Consider the following 18924-nt stretch of genomic DNA (forward strand, 5'->3'; position numbering starts at 1 on the left):
ATAAACAATATGTAAAAAATGGATATGGCTATGTTCCAACAAACTTTATTTACAAAAGCAGTCAGTGAGCTAAGTGAACTTAGTTTGCCAACCCCCGCTAGAAGGTATCAACCCCCAATTTGGTCTTTCTTTATGACAGAATCTAAAGAAATGAATGTGTTGAGAAATGAAGACTTTTAGACACAATCAGCAAGTTCTACTGCTTCCACCTTCTAAATATCTCTTTAATTAATCTTTGTATCCCATTCTCACCCCTTATCTTTCCATAATCTCTTAACAAATCCCTCTGCTTCCAGTCTTTTGCATGTTCGTTCTCAGTCTTCCGTATTTCTGTCAGAATACTCTTCCTAAAATGTAAACCTTATTATTTCCTTTTCATAAACCTTTCCTGGCTCCTTAACAATTGTAGAATAAAGTCCAGGCACCTTAATGCAGCATGCAAGTCATGGTTTATCTTTTGCCTAGTCTTCCAGCATCTTTCGATTATCCTTGCCTTTAGATCTACACTCTAATAATACCAAACTGAACTACTTATAGTTCCCTAAGCCTGCTATGCTTTTCCATACTCCTGTGCTTTCATATATGTTGTTCCATCTGCCTGTTGCCCCAGTCCCTGCATTCATCCAGAAAAAGTCCTTTTAAACATCCAAATATTGAAATTAAGCATCCCATCCTTTCATATAATCTAACCAGATCAGATTATTCATCCTTCAAATTCCAATTCAAAATTTGTCACATCATTTCTTGAGCCTTTCCTGATGTATTTATCTCAGTATCTAGTTGAGGTATAGGATTTGTTTTACTTTGGAGAAGAAATTTCTCCCTTAACTTCCATAGTGATTTACATATGTGTCTTGTATCATTCATTAAGTTATTTATATATTAAGCTCCCCAACTAGACTGTGAGGTCCTGTTTTTAGTTGGACTTTGTGTCCTATTTATTTTTATTTTAGTACCTAACCCAGAGCCTGCCACTGTAGTATATGGAAGTTTTTTGTTTTGTTTTGTTCTGTTTTATTTAAAATTGATACTGATACATGATGTAAGTTATTAAACTCAGAGGAACAGAGGAAATTAATTTTTTAGCAAATGCCTACTATATATCAAGTATTGTACTCGGCTATAAAACAGTGATTTTCAGACTTATTTTAGCCATTATATTCTTACGTGAAATCTTATGAAATCTAATAATATGTATTACAATTAAAAGGAGTTACCCAGGGCTTTCCTGGTGGCGCAGTGGTTGAGAGTCCGCCTGCCGCCTGGGGTTCGTGCCCCAGTCCGGGAAGATCCCACATGCCGCGGAGCGGCTAGGCCCGTGAGCCGTGGCCGCTGAGCCTGTGCGTCCGGAGCCTGTGCTCCGCAACGGGAGAGGCCACAACAGTGAGAGGCCTGCGTACCGCAAAAAAAAAAAAAAAAAAGGAGTTACCCAGTTGAAGCTGAGTGTGTGAGACATTTGGAACTCTACTGGTTAGTCAACACTCCCCTCCTTAGCCAGCCAACTTCCTCTTTCTGTCTTCCAAATAGACATACACTTCTCTCCTTGGTTACCATCCATCAGGCCTTGAGGTAGCTCCAGGAGTACAATTTAAAATATATAGGATTATTTCTTTAAATCTTTTCAGTAATTGATTCTGAGTAATGGCTATTATTGTACTCATCATGTACATTAGAAAACCAAGGCTTAGAGAATTTAATTTGTTATTCTTGATAGGAATGCATTTATCAGAATGAAGATGACAATAAATTATTTTAATAAGAAGATTAACTATCTTATTAAATATATTATTCTTATAAAATATCTTTAGGGACATTTGATCTTTTGAAATAGGAATGGTTCAAAGAACATGGATTAAATTTTCTAGGTTTTGTACCAGTTATTTTCTGACTGATGATAAATGAACTAAACACTATCTTAGACTTAAAAGAAGTTTGGGTTTTTTTGTTTTTTTTTTTTTTTACTGAAATAAAAGTATCCTCATTAGAAAGTGAAACGAAGATACATTATTGAAGAGTTTATCTCCCAAAATGGGTGGTCTTTATCTCTCTCCCTTGTATGTGTGTGTTCAATTTAATTAAATCTTAAAATCTTTTAAAAAATAATTTCATTTTGAGTTAAAGTTTTAACCATGAGCAAAATTTTATTCAGAAAATGATACATTTGAATAAACGAGTGAGTTTTAACATTTCTGGTGGCATTCAACATTAATATCTGTGACTGTAAAGACAAAAAGAATTTGGGGCTTCCCTGGTGGCGCAGTGGTTGAGAGTCCGCCTGCCGATGCAGGGGACATGGGTCCGTGCCCCGGTCCGGGAAGATAAAAAAGACAAAAAATTTAAAGTACAAATACTGCTAGGAATTAAAGGTTACAGTTGAACTTTAAATATTTACTTGATTCTTCAGCTTTAAGACCTTCCTTTAAAAAACAAGCCATAAATAATTATATTAAATGCATAACTTTGAAATTTTCTGTAGGTAAAATCTTTTGTTTTATAACTGGTTTAAGTCCTCCTAGAGACAAAGTTTGTATGTATGTATATATCTTTTTTTATATAATATAATTTCTATGTAGATGTCTGTAGAGTTATAAGTTGTAGCAAAGGAAAACCTTTCTTCAGAAGTTAAAAACTACTCACTAAATTCAATTTTATAAATATGTAAAAATATGTAAATATATATCAGAATGATGCCAGTTGAGCATAATGGTTAATTGTCTGTGGTAGGTAAGGAGAGAAATATGATCAGGGAGGGATCAGGATGGCAGGTATACAGTGCACTTATTCATTATATGTTACATATACTTCGTGTGTGTGTGTTTTTTTGTTTGTTTTTTTGGCCACACCATGTGGCATACAGAAATCTTAGTTCCTTGACCAGGGATTGAACCCGTGCCCCCTGCACTGGGGGTGCAGAGTCTTAACCACTGGACCACCAGGGACGTCCCTCATATGTGGTTTTTGAATGTAGGAAATAACTTTTTCTTTTAAAAGACAACTTTAGTATTTTAATTAGCCTACTCTTTCAACAGCAAGATTCCATGAATTTTTTAAATCGCTATTTCATTGGTATATGTGTTCTGAATCAGGCTTACATTTTACATGGTTAAGATCCAAATGCCAGCTTATAAATTGCCTGAAACATATACTCAAAAGTATATTACTAAGAGTATACAGAACAGGTTACAAAATTGCAATTTTAAGAAACAAGAGTTAATGAAACTGAATATGTAGAATATATACAAATTTTTAATGCCTTGAATTTACTTCAAGGCATGTTTTCTATATTATAGTTTTCCTGTGGAAATTTAGATATTAACTTGTTGAGATGATCACATATTTCTTTTGTTAACTTAATTATTTTGGTTAGTTTTTCTTCTTTGCACAGACTTGCCCCTAGTAAAAACTAGAAGAAAGCCTTCTTTTTTAGACTGAAACATATGAAAAAAGATTCTGGGATGTTTTAAAATAAAGTATAGCTCACCTTAGCCTGTACTTTTCATTTATTAGAGGTGTTTTTGGTCTACCGTGACCATGCTGCAGTAGGGAACTTAGTCTGATTCTCACACACATGGCTCTATCGTCTCTATGTTAAAAGATTTTATAATTTTATAATGTAAATAAAGACAAATTTCAAAGCCCCAAACAAATTATGTGTAATTATGTATACTCTGTAATTTGGGATTATCTTTGCCACTGTTCCTCAGTATTTGCATAATAATAGCTGACTGAGATCATACATCAGTATGTTTAACAACAACTATAACCATGTATTCAGCATCTGTTTTTTGCACAGTACTTTTACAAGCTACAAATAGAAAAGAAATAGAAAGTGTGCCCTAAACTCAAGGAACTTATATTGCATCTAGTTTTTTATACTTAAAGTCATAGAACCAATGATTTTCCTTGTAGTGTTTTACCTTCTTTCTTTCTGACCGTCATTGCTGACTTCTTATATTTAAGGTCTCTTTATCTCCCTTGGCCAGCTTTGGAATCAAAATGCAAATACCTCTTCACCTTGTCTACTGTGTCCTTTAAGTCATCGCAGAGTTACTTTAGTTTCTTAGCATATACAGCTAATCTTCTAAAGCTATTTTAACTTCAGGGTTAAGGAAAAACACTCTTTTATTGTGTCTTATTTGCAGGTGTTAGTGATAGAACAGAAGAATGAAGACGGAACATGGCCAAGGGGTCCTTCTACTCCTAAGTAAGTGCTCCCACTTTTTATGACTCAGTGCATGATGTTGAAGCTTTGATTTCAGATAATAAAATCCAGAATGATAGAAGAACCTAATTGTGTATTGCAATTGTAAATATATATAACTTCTTTATATTTTAATATTTTATTCTCGTATAGAAGTTATTTAAGTTTGCACTTAAATGAATATGCTGTAATTTAAAAGCCTTCCAATTCTAATCTCTTTTAGAATAAGGTACAGTATAAATACGTTATAAATGTAATGGTGCATTGTCTAATACAATCAAATCACTATTAAACATTTTATTTAATATTTTTCAAGCATTTTGTGGTATTTTTAAAAGTGTCTGTTAAAAGAATGCTCTTTATGAAAATGAATCTGATGTGAAAGCAACATATTTTAAATCTAATCGTGAAAGCAATATTTTATTTATTTAGATAGGTGTTTTAGAATATAACAGCACAAGTAGAGATAAAGGAGTATAAGAATTGCTTTTGATGGTAAATGAGTGATTAGAAACCTTTTTAACTTTTTTTTTAATTGTGGTAAGAAAACATAACTGATATCTGCCCTGTTAACAAAGTTTTAAATGTGTGCACTTACAGTATTGTTAACTGTAGGCACATTGTTGTACAGCAAATCTCTAGAATTTATTCATCTTGTATAACAAACTTTATTCCTGTTGAAGAGTAATTCCTCACTTCTCCCTTCCCCCAGCCCCTGGGAACCACCGTTCTACTCTCTGTTTCTATGAGTTTGACTAGTTTACATAGCCTCATATAAGTGGAATCATACAGTATTTGTCTGTGATTGGCTTACTTTACCAAGCATACTGTCCCTTAGGTTCATCAGTGTTATCACATGTGGCATGATTTCCTTGCTTTTTTAAGGCTGAATAAAATTCCGTTGTATGTATATACCATATTTTCTTTATCCATTTATCTGTCAATAGACATTTAGGTTGTTTTCATTATCTGGGCTATTGTAAATTATACTGCAGTGAACTTGAGAGTGCAGATGTCTCTTCAAGATACTGATTTCATTTCCTTTGGATATATACCCAGAAATGAGATTTCTGAATCATATGCTAGTTCTATTTCTAATTTTTTGAGGAATTTCCATACTGTTTTTCATAGCAGCTGCACCATCTTACATTTCCACCGACAGTATGCAAGGGTTCCAATTTCCCCACATTCTTGCTAGTACTTATTATCTTTTGTTCTTTTGATAATAGACATCCTAACAGGTGTGAGGTGGTATCTCATTGTGGTTTGATTTGCATTTCCCCAATGATTTCTGATGTTGAACATCTTTTTAATATACATATTACCTGTCTGTATGCCTTCTTTAGAGAAGTGTCTATTCAAAGAAGTCTCAGGCCCATTTTTTAATCTGGTTATTTGGGGGTTTTGCTGTTGAATTGTAATGAGTTTCTTATATATTTGGATATTAACCCCTTACCAGATATGTGGTTTAAAGATTTAAAAATAAGACCTGATACGGGGAGGGGGAAGGGTAAGCTGGGACGAAGTGAGAGAGTAGCATGGACATATATACACTACCAAATGTAAAACAGATAGCTAGTGGGAAGCAGCCGCATAGCACAGGGAGATCAACTCGGTGCTTTGTGACCACCTAGAGGGGTGGGATGGGGGGGGTGGGATAGGGAGGGTGGGAGCGAGGGAGATGCAAGAGGAAAGAGATAATGTGGACATATGTATACGTATAACTGATTCACCCTGTTATAAAGCAGAAACTAACACACCACTGTAAAGCAATTATACTCCAATAAAGATGTTAAAAAAAAAAAAACATGTATCTGTACATCTAGAAGAAATCTTAGGGGAAAAGCTTCATGACATTGGTCTAGGCAGTGATTTCATGAATATGACACCAAAAGCACAAGCAACAAAAGCAATTATAGACAAAAGGGACTACATCAGACTAAAAAGTTTCCACACAGTAAAGGAAGCAATCAACAGAGTGAAAAGGCAACATGCCGAATGGGAGGAAATATTTTTAAGGGTTTTAGGATTATCAGAAACACTTAGGGCTAGTTGTATTTCAATATTTGGACTTTCTAAACCTCTGAGAAGTAATATGGTACGTGTGCCACCTATTATTTTACTATTTTTGTAGAGTCCAGGGGGACTCTTATAGTTAAGCACATTAATATTCAGTAAGTATCCACACTAAGTAAGATAAAGAAGGAGTGTAAATAGCATCATTTCAGTTCAGGTTAGATTGCCCTGAAGTGAATTATGAAAAATTTTTTAAGTTTTCAGAAACTTTGGAATTTCAGATTTTCTGATAAGAGGTTGTGAATTTGTGTTTTGAAACCTTAAAATAATGATTCTTAAATAAATAAATAAATAATTTAGTAATTGCTAACCTAGCTAATAAACTAAATTGCCAAGTGATAGTTCATTAGAATACAAAAAAAATTTTTAATCAGTATCTAGTGTATGAAAAGACTCTCAAAAAACTAAGAATAAAAGGGAATTCTCCTAACTTGTTAAAGCCTATAAACCCAAAATCTGTAGCAAACATTTAATTGAGAAATTTTGAACACAAACCAAATAAGATTAGAATTTTACAAAGAAATAAAATTCACTATTTACATATGATGCAATCTACATAAAATCCAAAACCAATCAGCAGACTTCTAGAACTAAGAGAATTCAGCAACATTATCTAATACAAGATTAATTTGTAAAAATTAATAGGTGTTTTCCATACCCATAGGTCAGCGTTCTTTTTTATGAAGAACCAGATAAGTGTTTTTAGCTTTATGGGCCATAGGGTCTCTGACTCAACTATAACTACTGATATAGCAGTAGGCAGGGGACAGGTTCGAGCCCTCATCCAGGAAGATTCCACATGCCGCGGAGCAGCTAAGCCTGTGCACCACAACTACTGAATCTGCGCTCTAGAGCCCGTGAGCCACAGCTACTGAGCCCATGTGCCACAACTACTGAAGCCCTCGTGCCTAGAGCCTGTGCTCCGCAACAAGAGAAGCCACTGCAGTGAGAAGCTTGCGCACCGCAATGAAGAGTAGCCCCCGCTCGCCACAACTACAGAAAGCCTGCACGCAGCAACGAAGACCCATAGCAGCCAAAAGGAAATAAAATAAATTTTAAAACACAGAAACAAAATTCTATCCTGACCTTTTTTTTTCCTCTGTTTGTGTGTGTGAGAAACTTCAGAAACTCATTCTAAAATTAACATATTCCAGTAAAGATCCAGGATTAGCTAAGTCAGTTTTGACAAAGAGGAGGAAGGGAAGTGTTTACCTACTAGATAGTAAGGATTACTGCAAAGCTATGGTAATAAAAACACTATGACACTAGCAAAAGAAAGGCAAATAGACTGGAATAAACTAGTGAGCTAAGAAAAACTCCTGTATGTATGGTAAGTGGCACTGCTCGGCAGTGAAAAACAGGTTGCTTAAAGCAGATAGGTGCTTAGATTTTATTAGGAGTACTATTTGGAGAAAAGAAAGCAGAATCACTGCCTTACACATTACATACAAAGACTCCAGAAGGACTAAAGACTCAAATAAGAAATGTAAAGCTTTAAAGCTAATAAGATATTTTGGAAAATATCTGTGACTTAGGGATCACAGAACATAGTGCGAAAATTAATGTTTGATTGCATTAAATTAAGTATTTCTGTTAAAGGAACCATATACAAAGTTAAAAGTCAAATGTCGGTTTTAGAAAATCTAAAACCTACAAGAGAATAATACCCACAGTGTACAAAGAACTGCTGTGAATTAACAGAAACAAAGCAAACAAGCTTTTAAAAAATAAAAGATATAAATAGTTTAAAGAAGGGGAAGCCCAAGTGCTGACAGGTAGCTGAGGAGATACACAAACTCACTAGTAATCAGAAAAATTAAAGCATGAGATACAATCTAATAGCCATCAGAATGACAAAAACTTAAAAGGATGCTAATAAAAAGTGTTTGGAGTGTTGTAGGAGAAGTTTTAGTACTGATGGTGGGAGTACAAACTACTACCATGCTATATATCAGTGTTAAATTAAATCAGGAATGCTTAATCCCTCTGACCCATCACTCAGTGGAATTTTTCACACAGGTCCCTGAATATACAATCTTTGTAGCTGCGTTGTTTGTGGTAGTGGGGATTTGAAGACAGCCTAGCTAAGTGTCTGTCTCTGGTAGAGTGAATAAGAAAAATGATGGTGATATACTGTGGAATGCCAGTGCAGCAGATAGAAGTAACAGTGGTGAGATCTTTGAAACTGGATAAACTTTAAAACATAGAGTTGAGAGAAAAAATAAAAACAAAATGAGATTTCACTCAGTACCATTTAGGTAAACTTAGAACATACTGTGTAAAATTATAATATTCAAGAACATTGAGAAAACACCTGTAGTGGAGGAAAATAGTATAGATAAAAAAAGTGAGGAATTAACATTTATTTATATGTATATAATTGAAGTAAGGATGCAAATTCTTTTTTTGGGTAAATGGCAACTTTAAAAGAAAAGTAGAATTCTGTGTGTGTTCATTGAAGTTACATTACAAGCAGATGTAACTTAGACAAATTCAACTCCAGCAGAAGGCATGTAATTTTAAGTTCCTCAAGAAAGAAACTTCAAGTTATTAAGATACAGAACAGCCTGTTTTATATGCTTATAATTGTCATCATATCTGTCAGGAGACAACCCCTCGTCCTCAACATGGTATGAAGATGCTAGTTCTAATAAACATCACTAACCTGGGGTCTGTCCAGTGCTCATACTGCTTAGCACATAACCGTTTCCTACCTAGAGTGTCAAAAGCCAAGGAAAAATCATTAAAAGCTATAATATGGTGATAGAACGAAGACTCACCTGTTCAGTTTGTTAAAACACTGTTTCCTCAGCCCCATCCCCTGAATTTCTGTTTCAGTAGATCTGGGTAGGGCTCATGAATTTGCGTTGCTACTAAGCTCACAGGTGATGCTAAGCTCACAGGTGGCACAGTGGTTGAGAGTCCGCCTGCCGATGCAGGGGACACGGGTTCGTGCCCCGGTCCGGGAAGATCCCACATGCCGTGGAGCAGCTGGGCCCGTGAGCCATGGCCGCTGAGCCTGCGCGTCTGGAGCCTGTGCTCCACAACACCGCAAAAACAAAACAAAACATGTAGTCCTATTTATAAAAATGTATATATACCCTAAGACAATCCAAAATCTATATTAGAAACCTAAGAACCTACCTAAAAAATTTTCAAAAGTTTTCCATCTGGATTTTTCTGCTAGATATCAATTTATAATTTGAATTTTTCATCTTTATATTCATGCTGTATTTTTAAAATATTAAAATGCTTAGTTTTTTTCAGAACGTGCATTTCTAATCTAGTTCTTAAGCATCTGATTTCTTAAAACCTCTCAAAAACGTGATATTTTCTAATGATACCTTAGAAAAGCTTAAACCACTCTATTTTTCTATTCTGTTAATCAGAACGTACATTTCTTTTTTTTTTTTGCGGTACGTGGGCCTCTCACTGTTGTGGCCTCTCCCGTTGCGGAGCACAGGCTCCGGACGCGCAGGCTCAGCGGCCATGGCTCACGGGCCCAGCCGCTCCACAGCATGTGGGATCTTCCCGGACCGGGGCACGAACCCGTCTCCCCTGCATCGGCAGGTGGACTCTCAACCACTGCGACACCAGGGAAAACCAAGAACGTGCATTTCTAATCTAGTTCTTAAGCATCTCATTTCTTAAAACCTCTCAAAAACGTGGTATTTTCTAATGATACCTTAGAAAAGCTTAAACCACTCTAACTTTTTTTCTATTCTGTTAAATTTGACTATTTTCCAAAGATGTTGGCATTGGGTGGATAGTCTGATTATTCAGTTGGAGATGTGTGGCTAGTTACATCTTGTTTTTGTGTGTGTGTTTGGTTTTTTGCGTTACGCGGACCTCTCACTGTTGTGGTCTCTCCTGTTGCGGAGCACAGGCTGCGGACGCACAGGCTCAGCGGCCATGGCTCTCGGGCGCAGCCGCTCCGTGGCATATGGGATCTTCCCGGACCGGGGCACGAACCCGTGTCCCCTGCATCGGCAGGAGGACTCTTAACCACTGTGCCACCAGGGAAGCCCACATCCTGTATTTTTTTTTTAATTATTTTAAATAGAATAATTGTAGAATCCTGGGTGTTCCTGAAGAGAGGAGAAACCTAATCAATAGATTATCCCTTACTTTCCAGAAAATTTTTTTAATGTTAAGACCTTATTCCTCAGTTAGAAGCAGTACAACTTCATTAATTGACTTAATTGTACTATTAATTTTTTTTTGTATGGTTTCATTTAGGTATAACTATCTCAAAGAATGCCTTTGAGATTACTAACATTATGGAAATAAAAAGGTCCAAATTTTGCTGTTTTCCTGAAATAAGTAAAAATTCTTGTGAGGGTAACATGAGAAGTTGATTTAATTTAGACGTTTTCATTAATTGCTCAAAAATATTGACGAAACATGTGAGTAAAAATCTGGTGGAGGAAGATAAGCGTCATTGTTAGCTGAAGAGGCAGTTTTCATGGGCTAGAAAATATTCAGAGAAGAATCCAAAATCAACAAGGTAAGGCATGAGAGGCTAAAAAAAAATCAAATAGAAAACTAAGCCAGTAGTTCTTAACTCATATGTTGTCCCCCTGCCGTCTGTGGTGTTCTGATTAACAGAATTCCAAATTAGTGACTGAAGCACTAAGTGTAAACTTAATCTAGTGGCATATTAGTATTTTTACAGCACTCTGTCCCTGAGTGCTCTTCTTGGATAGAGGAAGCACTTTATAAATAAAACCATTGCATACTATTTTTCAGTTAGGATAAATAATAAACATCTAGGTGACTCTGCAGTATTGTTTTTATTTTTTTTACACCAGCTGTTATGCTATTGTACCTGTTTAAATACAGGTAGAAAAACTTAGCATATACTTTAGAATTTTTTAAAGAGTTATTAAGCCCAATTTGCATATATAGTAATTGCACAGTTAACTGTATAAATGGATTCAGAAATGGTGGATAGACCTATTAGATTGAAAATTCATATTAGGAAACTCTTGTCAGATAAAGTGTTTTCATTTTAACAATAAACTGTACAGAGACTTTTTAAGTATTTATAAGCATGATAGTCTCTGCTTACTTGAAAGATTAGATTTGGTTATGACAGTTTTATTTTGGTACTAAAAGAACAGGTTATTATAGTTCACAGAAAGTGCATTCTTAAAGTTTCTATGAAAGCATACAAATTTGTTACCAATTTTAACCTTGTTCAAATACTGGAAATGGGGGATTGAGTGATTTTGGATGTAGCGGTCGAGAGGATGGCTCAAGAGCCAGTTTTTCATTTCTTGTCCTTCATGCATATTCATATATTTTAAGTTAATAACATGTCTTCAATTTGAAATGCAGCCTGTGAGCCATAAATCTAGGGTAACATTCTAAAACCTGCAATTTCTTGTCATTTTTAAAGACATTTTGAGTCTTTATAAATTTTCTTTCATGCTTCATCTCATTTTATCTTATTCTTATTATTGGTCTCATTAAGAAAAAGACATAGAACACGACATTGTAAATCAACTATACTCCAAAAAAATTTTTTTAAAGAAAAAGACATAGAATGACTTTTTCTGAGACTCTATAAAGTTTGAGGTAATGGAACAGCCAAACAGAACTGCCTAGGATGAAGTTAAATATAGGGAGCCAAAGCTTGGAGAGTAATGAGAACTGCAGGTATGGAGTTATATTCCTAGAAGTGAGAAATATAAGGTGTATGTGAATTATCTAATTAAAAATGTAAAGAACTGTACACTAAACCTTAAAGGGTATCCCTAAGTAATGATATAAAACAAAGATCAAATAGGTAATCGTGTAGATTAAGGAAAACTTGGATTCTGTTTTGTCATAGAGGCCAAAGGAAAAAAGAACTTCTAGAAGAAAGGGAATGGTAAGCAGTGCTAAACGATGCAGAAATTGGGGGGAGACAGAAGAGATTCGGTGTATTTGACAAATGATGTCAGCATGATGAGAATGACAAATAGTAGGAAAAGAGGGGATGAATACCTAGTCAGAAAATGGAACACCTGGTATAGATCATTCATCATGTAACGTACTGAAAGAAGAAAGATAACTAAGGTGTAGTTGGTTGGAAAGGCAGGATTCCTGGAGAGAAAAAGAAACTGTATGTAAATCTGTTTGTTATTTATATATACACATCCTTTCCGGGTGTTTGTCACCTAACGATGAAGGCAGCATAATGGTAGAATGAAGTTCTTGTGTACTGTATTTACCGATAAACTGGTTTTTTCTGGTTATTTTATTTTGGTGGTCCAAACTCCAAATCTTTGGAAAAGCTTGTGCTTGTACATAAACACACACTTCACGTAACTCTGTACTTTGAGGTTCCTCAATTTAATATTCATTAATATCTTGAGTGTGTATGCAGATTTTCCTTTGAAATGCTGAAAATGCACATTGATTAAATAAATCTTTCCTTCATGTAAACACTGTTACCTACTTTCTGTTGTGATAAGATAATGTATAACCTAGTACTGTGTCTCCAAGTTTTACCAAAGATAGCATGGTCACAGTCAAGCTTCTTAGTTAGTGTTAGCTTCAATATTTAAAAGCCATATCCAAATTTAATTGAAATTAAGACATTTACATAGTATATTTCATGCATAAATGAATGTAACTTAAGTATTCAGTTCTCATATAGATGCTTGATTCAGAGGTACTCACAAATAATTATTGGTTATTTTATTTCTTCCTTTCTCCCCTGGTTTGTTCTAAAAAAGATTTGAGCAATTTACAGTAACACATGTAAGTCAAAGTTAACTATATGAATAGATACAAAAGTCAGGACAAATGGAAAATAAACAATTGTCATAGTAAGATGAAACCGGAGAAGTTAGCTGGTAGGGAGCAGTAAGGGCTTTTGAAGTTACTAAAATTAATCTGCATATGTATGAACTTATTTTGGATCCTGATTCAAACTACCCAGTTTTTGAGACAACTGGGGAAAAAATGTGAACATGAACTGACTATTAGATTGGGACGGACAATAGTATCAAAAAAAGATTTCTTACCTGCTGGGGATGCATACTGTAGTGTTTACAGGTGAAATTATAAGTGTCTGGGATTTGCTTTAAAATTGTCCAGCAAAAACATGAAGGAATGTGGAGGCCAAGGAGATTATAAATAAACCAAGAGTGGTAGAATGTTAATAATTTTTGAAGCTGAATGACTGATATTGGGTACATGAGGACTTGTGTATGTTTGGAGATATCTGTAATAACAGCAAAAATAAAAATGGATTGCAGTTTTGTTGTTGAGATTGATAATGGCTAAAGAAGAGTAACTGTAATTTTATTTTTTTTAAGTGGAATGTTTTGTCAAATACCATATAGAGCAGTCAAAACGAGGAACAAAAATCAGGTTATGAGAAACACTTTATATATAAATTTCCTTAAATTGTCTTTTGTTTAAGTATTTAACACCCTGCCTGACACAGAGGAGACACATAGCAAATGCTTGTTGAACTGAACTAATCTGTATCTCACAAGAGTAAAAGTGCTTAATTTTTCAAGAGATTTAAATTTCTCTTTTTCTCTAAGAACTTACCCTAGGATGATTGTTAGAAATGGGGAAAGTTTAAGGTTGGTCTTGTTTTTCTTAATAAGATAGTTTTTGTTTTATAATGTCAAAATTTACAAATTCGGGTTGTTTTATATCAGGTTTGAAAATAACTATAAAAAGTTTTAAATAACTTTTTGCTATGTCAGCCTTCAGACTTAATTTCTCTATATTTTGATTGCTCAGTATGGTATTAGATTTCCATGTATGTTGACTATGTAGGTAACTTACAAAGAATAAGCTGTATTTTTCTGTTCAAGTAAGAAGTTCAGCTTAGCCTTGAATTGCAGGCTTTTAGTTGAAACATTGGGAATAGGGAAATTAAAATACTGCATTCAGTTGTCAGGGATGAAGTTTAATTTTCTCTCTTCATGAAATCATTTCAGCTAAACTCATGTTTTACCTTCTGTCTTGTTAAGAGACGATTCACTGCCTTATATTACACTTAGCCCAAACTAGCCAAAATTACTTTAACACTAGATAAATGGCTTAATATCTAGTTTATGTATAATATTCTAAGCATTTTCTTCACTCGTCTCTTCAGAAAGCTACTAGTGCGAAGTTGCTAATAAACAGTGTAATTTCCAAGTTATATCAAAGAAAGAGAGTTAAAGAACTCAGGTTATAATCCACAGATTGACTAGTCAACCCCTGCACTAACTCCACAAATGTTAGCTAGGTTGGGCTGTGTGTAATCTCGGTCAGAAGTTGGAATCACAATAGATAAGTGATCTAACTATTAACCATAATGTCTGTAACAGGAGGTAAAAAGTGTTATCATACTTTTATTTAGCTGTGGATCACCACATCCATCCTGCTCTCTCTGATCTCCATGCTCTTTAAGAACAATCTCTCTACCAATAGTATTTATCTCAATGTTTCCTAGACCTCGTTTTTTCCTTCGTTATCTCCTCTCTCCTATACATATAAATGCCTAGCATACTGCCACATGTATAGTAGACACTCAGTTAACATTAGTTCATGCTTTTGTTTCTTTTCCAGTATCATCTTCCTTGCTAACCTATAGATATAAACAGATCTCTCCCATCTTTTAAAACAAGACCATCAGCTTCTTCTGAATACCACTTAGTTTTTCTTCTAATAGCCAACTTCTTTAAAAAGGCAGTGCTTACCATTCCTTACCAAATATTCAGAATTTAACGAAGTCCTTATTTAACTTTTTTTAAACCTAGTTTATTTGACCTCTCTTTAATACTTCTTTTTTTTTTTCCCATTAATACTTCTTTTTGATAACTATCTCCTAAAGAAATTCTCTTATTTTGAATCCATGATACCACAATTTTTCACGGCTACCTCCTTGGCACTATGCAGTTTTACCTGCCATTGTTTTTGTATAGTGAAGGAGGTCAGATAATAAATAACACGTCTGTGTTTTTATGAAAATAGTTTTGATCATGGACAGCTACCCTGAAAGGATCTTGTATCCCCCTCAGTGTCCATGGACTGTACTTTGAGAACTGCTTCCTAAACCTCCAAGACATGTTGCCCTTGCCCACTCCACTGTCCTAGTCCCAGCCTTTATTACTTCTCACCTTTGTTGTTTTTATAGTCTCCTAAATGCTCTTCCAATCTTCAGTCTCTTTCTCTTCCTCAAAAGTTACCTTTTTAGAATACAAATCTGATTATGTTGATACTCTTAAAATCTTTCAACATGCCACAGCACAATTGGATAAAATCCAAATTCCTTCAGAGAACATAAAAAGGTTCTTCATTATCATACTTACCTTACTAACCTCTGTGCCTATCACTACACCCTACTCTTTCAGCCAATTCATTGGTAATTCCCTAAACACATCATGCTTTCTATAGTCCCACACATTTTCACATGCTATTCTTTCCACCTGGAGTACTCTAACTTTCCAGTTTCCAACTACCCCTCCAACTGTGCACATCGTTTTAAAATCACTTCACGTTACTACCCACAAAATTTGATTTTTTGTGTGTGTGTGTGTGTGTGCGGTACGCGGGCCTCTCACTGTTGTGGCCTCTCCCGTTGCGGAGCACAGGCTCTGGTTGCGCAGGCTTAGCAGCCATGGCTCACGGGCCTAGCCGCTCGGCGGCATGTGGTATCTTCCAGGACCCGGGCACGAACCCGTGTCCCCTGCATCGGCAGGCAGACTCTCAACCACTGCACCACCAGGGAAGCCCTTTTTGTTATAATTTTAAAATTTGTTTTAGGACTTATACTATTTTATAGTTACTTTGCTTGTATCATTTTCCCCTATTAGAGTAGGAGCTGTTTGAGATCAGGAACTGTCTCTCTTTGTACTCCTAGTACTTAACAAGGGCAAGGCATAATGTAATCATTTAATAAATGTTTGAGTGTTTTAATGAATTTCATAGAAAATTCTAATACTGTTCTGGGATAGAGTTGCTAATGAATAGTAAAAAGGCCACAGATGGGCAGAAAAAGGGAAAAAATATATATATATATATGCCTCAGCCGTATATAATATGTAATAAATATAATATTATAAATAAAATAATCTTTATTTTCATAATTTTTACTATAAGTAAAATTCAAGGGAATATTTCAGTTTCTATCTGTATACCTGAAAAGTTGTAGTGAATTGAATTAAATAGTAGTCAGATGGATACATTTTGAAAAATTAACCTCCTTCATTGATTATAAGTCAGTCTCAGTGTTTTTAGATTGTTTTCCTAAGTTAGCATTCTTAATGTGAAGGCAGAAAATGCCAGAATACTTCTATATTAATATTAATTCTATTAATATCTTAAAATTAGTACCTTAAAATATTAGGATATTAAAATTACCTTTTAAATTTGTTTTCGACATTGTTTTATATTAAAACTTGGTTGCTTGTATTTTTGGATTTGAGGGTGGTACAGTTAAATAAAATCTTGTAAGGGTCTTCCATCAGAAAGGCAGCTAAATAGAAGTCCCACTTAATGTAATCTACCTGTATATAACTTGCATCAACAATAACAAAAAAACTCTCCTTTAAAATGAAGGAAAAAATTTTACCAATATTTCATAATATATAAAACTTCAAAAGTTAAATAAAATTTTATATGTAAGAAATTTTATTACCCACCACTTAATTTAGCAAAATCCAAATTACCTAAAAGCAAATTTTGTAGGTTACACTTTCCTGCCCAATGACCATTTTGCTGTTCATTAGCACCTTAGTAGAGGAAATAAAATAATTTTTAAACAGTAATCACTTTGGGCCTCACTAATTTAGAATTTATGATGACTGAGATACTGGACTGAAAGTATTAGCCTCTTACAGCCCGTGACCTAGATGTTGCCTAGTAAATTAAAATTGTATACAAAATTACAAGGGAAATTAAATCTTTTAGAGACTTTTAAGTACTACTTTAAAATAATCATTCCTATGTAATGGATTTGTTTACTATAAATCATACCTATAAAGCATATTTGTTGATTAAAAGCCATTAGTAATTTAGATTTCTCCAAAAACATTCTGAATTAGTGAGGTGTGTAATAGATAGTGAGATTTATATCTGTTCAGTTTTTGCAGGGATAACCTTGGCCAAAAATTACTTCTCAGGATTATGTTTGGAATTCTCTTTGTTATTTCATCCCTCTTGCCTTACAGTTTTAAAAATTGGTAAAATCTATGATATCTGTGTCTGTGTTGTATATAATTGGAATGCCATAGTACCTACTGAGACACAGAGTGGATTTCTTTTACATGCTTCCTTTAAAAATTAATATTTTACTTCCATTGATTTAAGGAAATTATTGATTGTAAAATATTAATAATGGTTACCTGAACTCAGAACTGGGTGTATTGCATTAGTAGATTTTTAAGAATAATATCAAGTTTTATATTTAATTTGATAAATTTCCTTTGAAAATAGTTCCCTTATATACTATTACTTTTTATATGAACAAATACATTGGAAATTGAAAAACAAAGGGTATATGGTGATTTTGCTCATAAATCTGTTTTCCAGCATTCATTTACTACATACATTGTCATCTGTAGTTCTTTTCTTTATTTCATAATTAATTTCAAAATTCAGCATTTTTTATCTAATTTAACATTTTCATATTTTTAAAGGTCCCCAGGTGCATCCAATTTTTCAACTTTACCAAAGATCTCTCCTTCATCTCTATCAAATAATTATAACAACATCAACAACAGAAAGTAAGCACTGAATCTTAAAAACTCTTTGTTTAATTGATCGCCCTATTGTGGTTGCAAAAAATCTCTTGTATCTAAAATTTAGGATAAAAGTCTTAATGCATTAAAATTGATTTTCTTTTAAATCACTGGTCAGTTCTTCAAGGAGTAACTTCACAAGAAAGCAAGCAGAGGTATAAACTTCTTGATTTAATATATATACTACAATAATTTACTAAAAGAGAAATAAAGCACTTTCAGAATTTCATATTCTAAACACTAATTATTGAAATATATATACAAGTCTGTTAGAATTCAAATTTTTAGGAACAGTATAAATTTCAGATGTCATTTTAGAACTAGACATGTAATCACAGACAATACATAGTGTTTTTTAAAAGTGTTTATCAGTGATTCTCAACTGGAAGACATACAAATTTTTATGTTTATCAAAAAGGCAATTACTTTTTCTGAAAAAGTTTGGAGAAACAATTCCCTTGCTCCATCAGGAATAGTATTCAGATTCTTAGGATTTACAAAAATTACATGAAAATGTGTGCCATATTGCTATAAGAAAAAGGATTCAAAGTCACTTGGGATTCACTACAATGTCTGACATGGATGTATTACCTTGAAAATTGGCATGGTTTTATATAAAAGGATAAAAAGAAAACTCTATTTGTAATTAGTCCATTCAATTATGGGAAGAATTTTAATCCAGATGATTATTGTCCTTTTACTTCTTGGAGATATACATTGTAGTTTATGTATTAGGTTTACAGGATTTATGTAGTTAAATATTTACACTACTTGTCCAGTTCATAAATGGCATCTGATTATTCCAAAGGGTAAATTCAAAAGGACTGAAACTATTCGTGAAATAATCTTTTAAAAAGCACCATTAATTGAATTTATAGGTTTAATTAGTGTTCCCTTAAAATTCATATG

The 18924-nt window shown here is 34.0% G+C and overlaps 1 protein-coding gene across 7 annotated transcripts in view; it reads left to right on the forward strand.

The window, feature by feature from the left end:
• The window catches only part of USP15 (ubiquitin specific peptidase 15), a 127820-nt gene that overhangs the window by 53410 nt on the left and 55486 nt on the right, over positions 1–18924 (forward strand). For 5 of the 7 annotated variants that reach the window (XM_027106875.1, XM_027106878.1, XM_027106880.1 and 2 more), the window contains 2 exons: positions 4143–4204; positions 17914–18000. In XM_027106875.1, coding sequence (XP_026962676.1) covers positions 4143–4204; positions 17914–18000 — 149 coding nt within the window. Of the gene's footprint in view, positions 1–4142; positions 4205–6941; positions 7163–17913; positions 18001–18924 lie in introns of those variants that run through there. The other 2 variants (XM_027106883.1, XM_027106877.1) reach the window with 2 other exon arrangements.

Source organism: Aethalodelphis obliquidens, unplaced genomic scaffold, assembly GCF_003676395.1.
Source record: "Aethalodelphis obliquidens isolate GAN/ISIS:26980383/991018 unplaced genomic scaffold, ASM367639v1 scaffold8, whole genome shotgun sequence".
Classification (NCBI taxonomy): domain Eukaryota; kingdom Metazoa; phylum Chordata; class Mammalia; order Artiodactyla; family Delphinidae; genus Aethalodelphis; species Aethalodelphis obliquidens.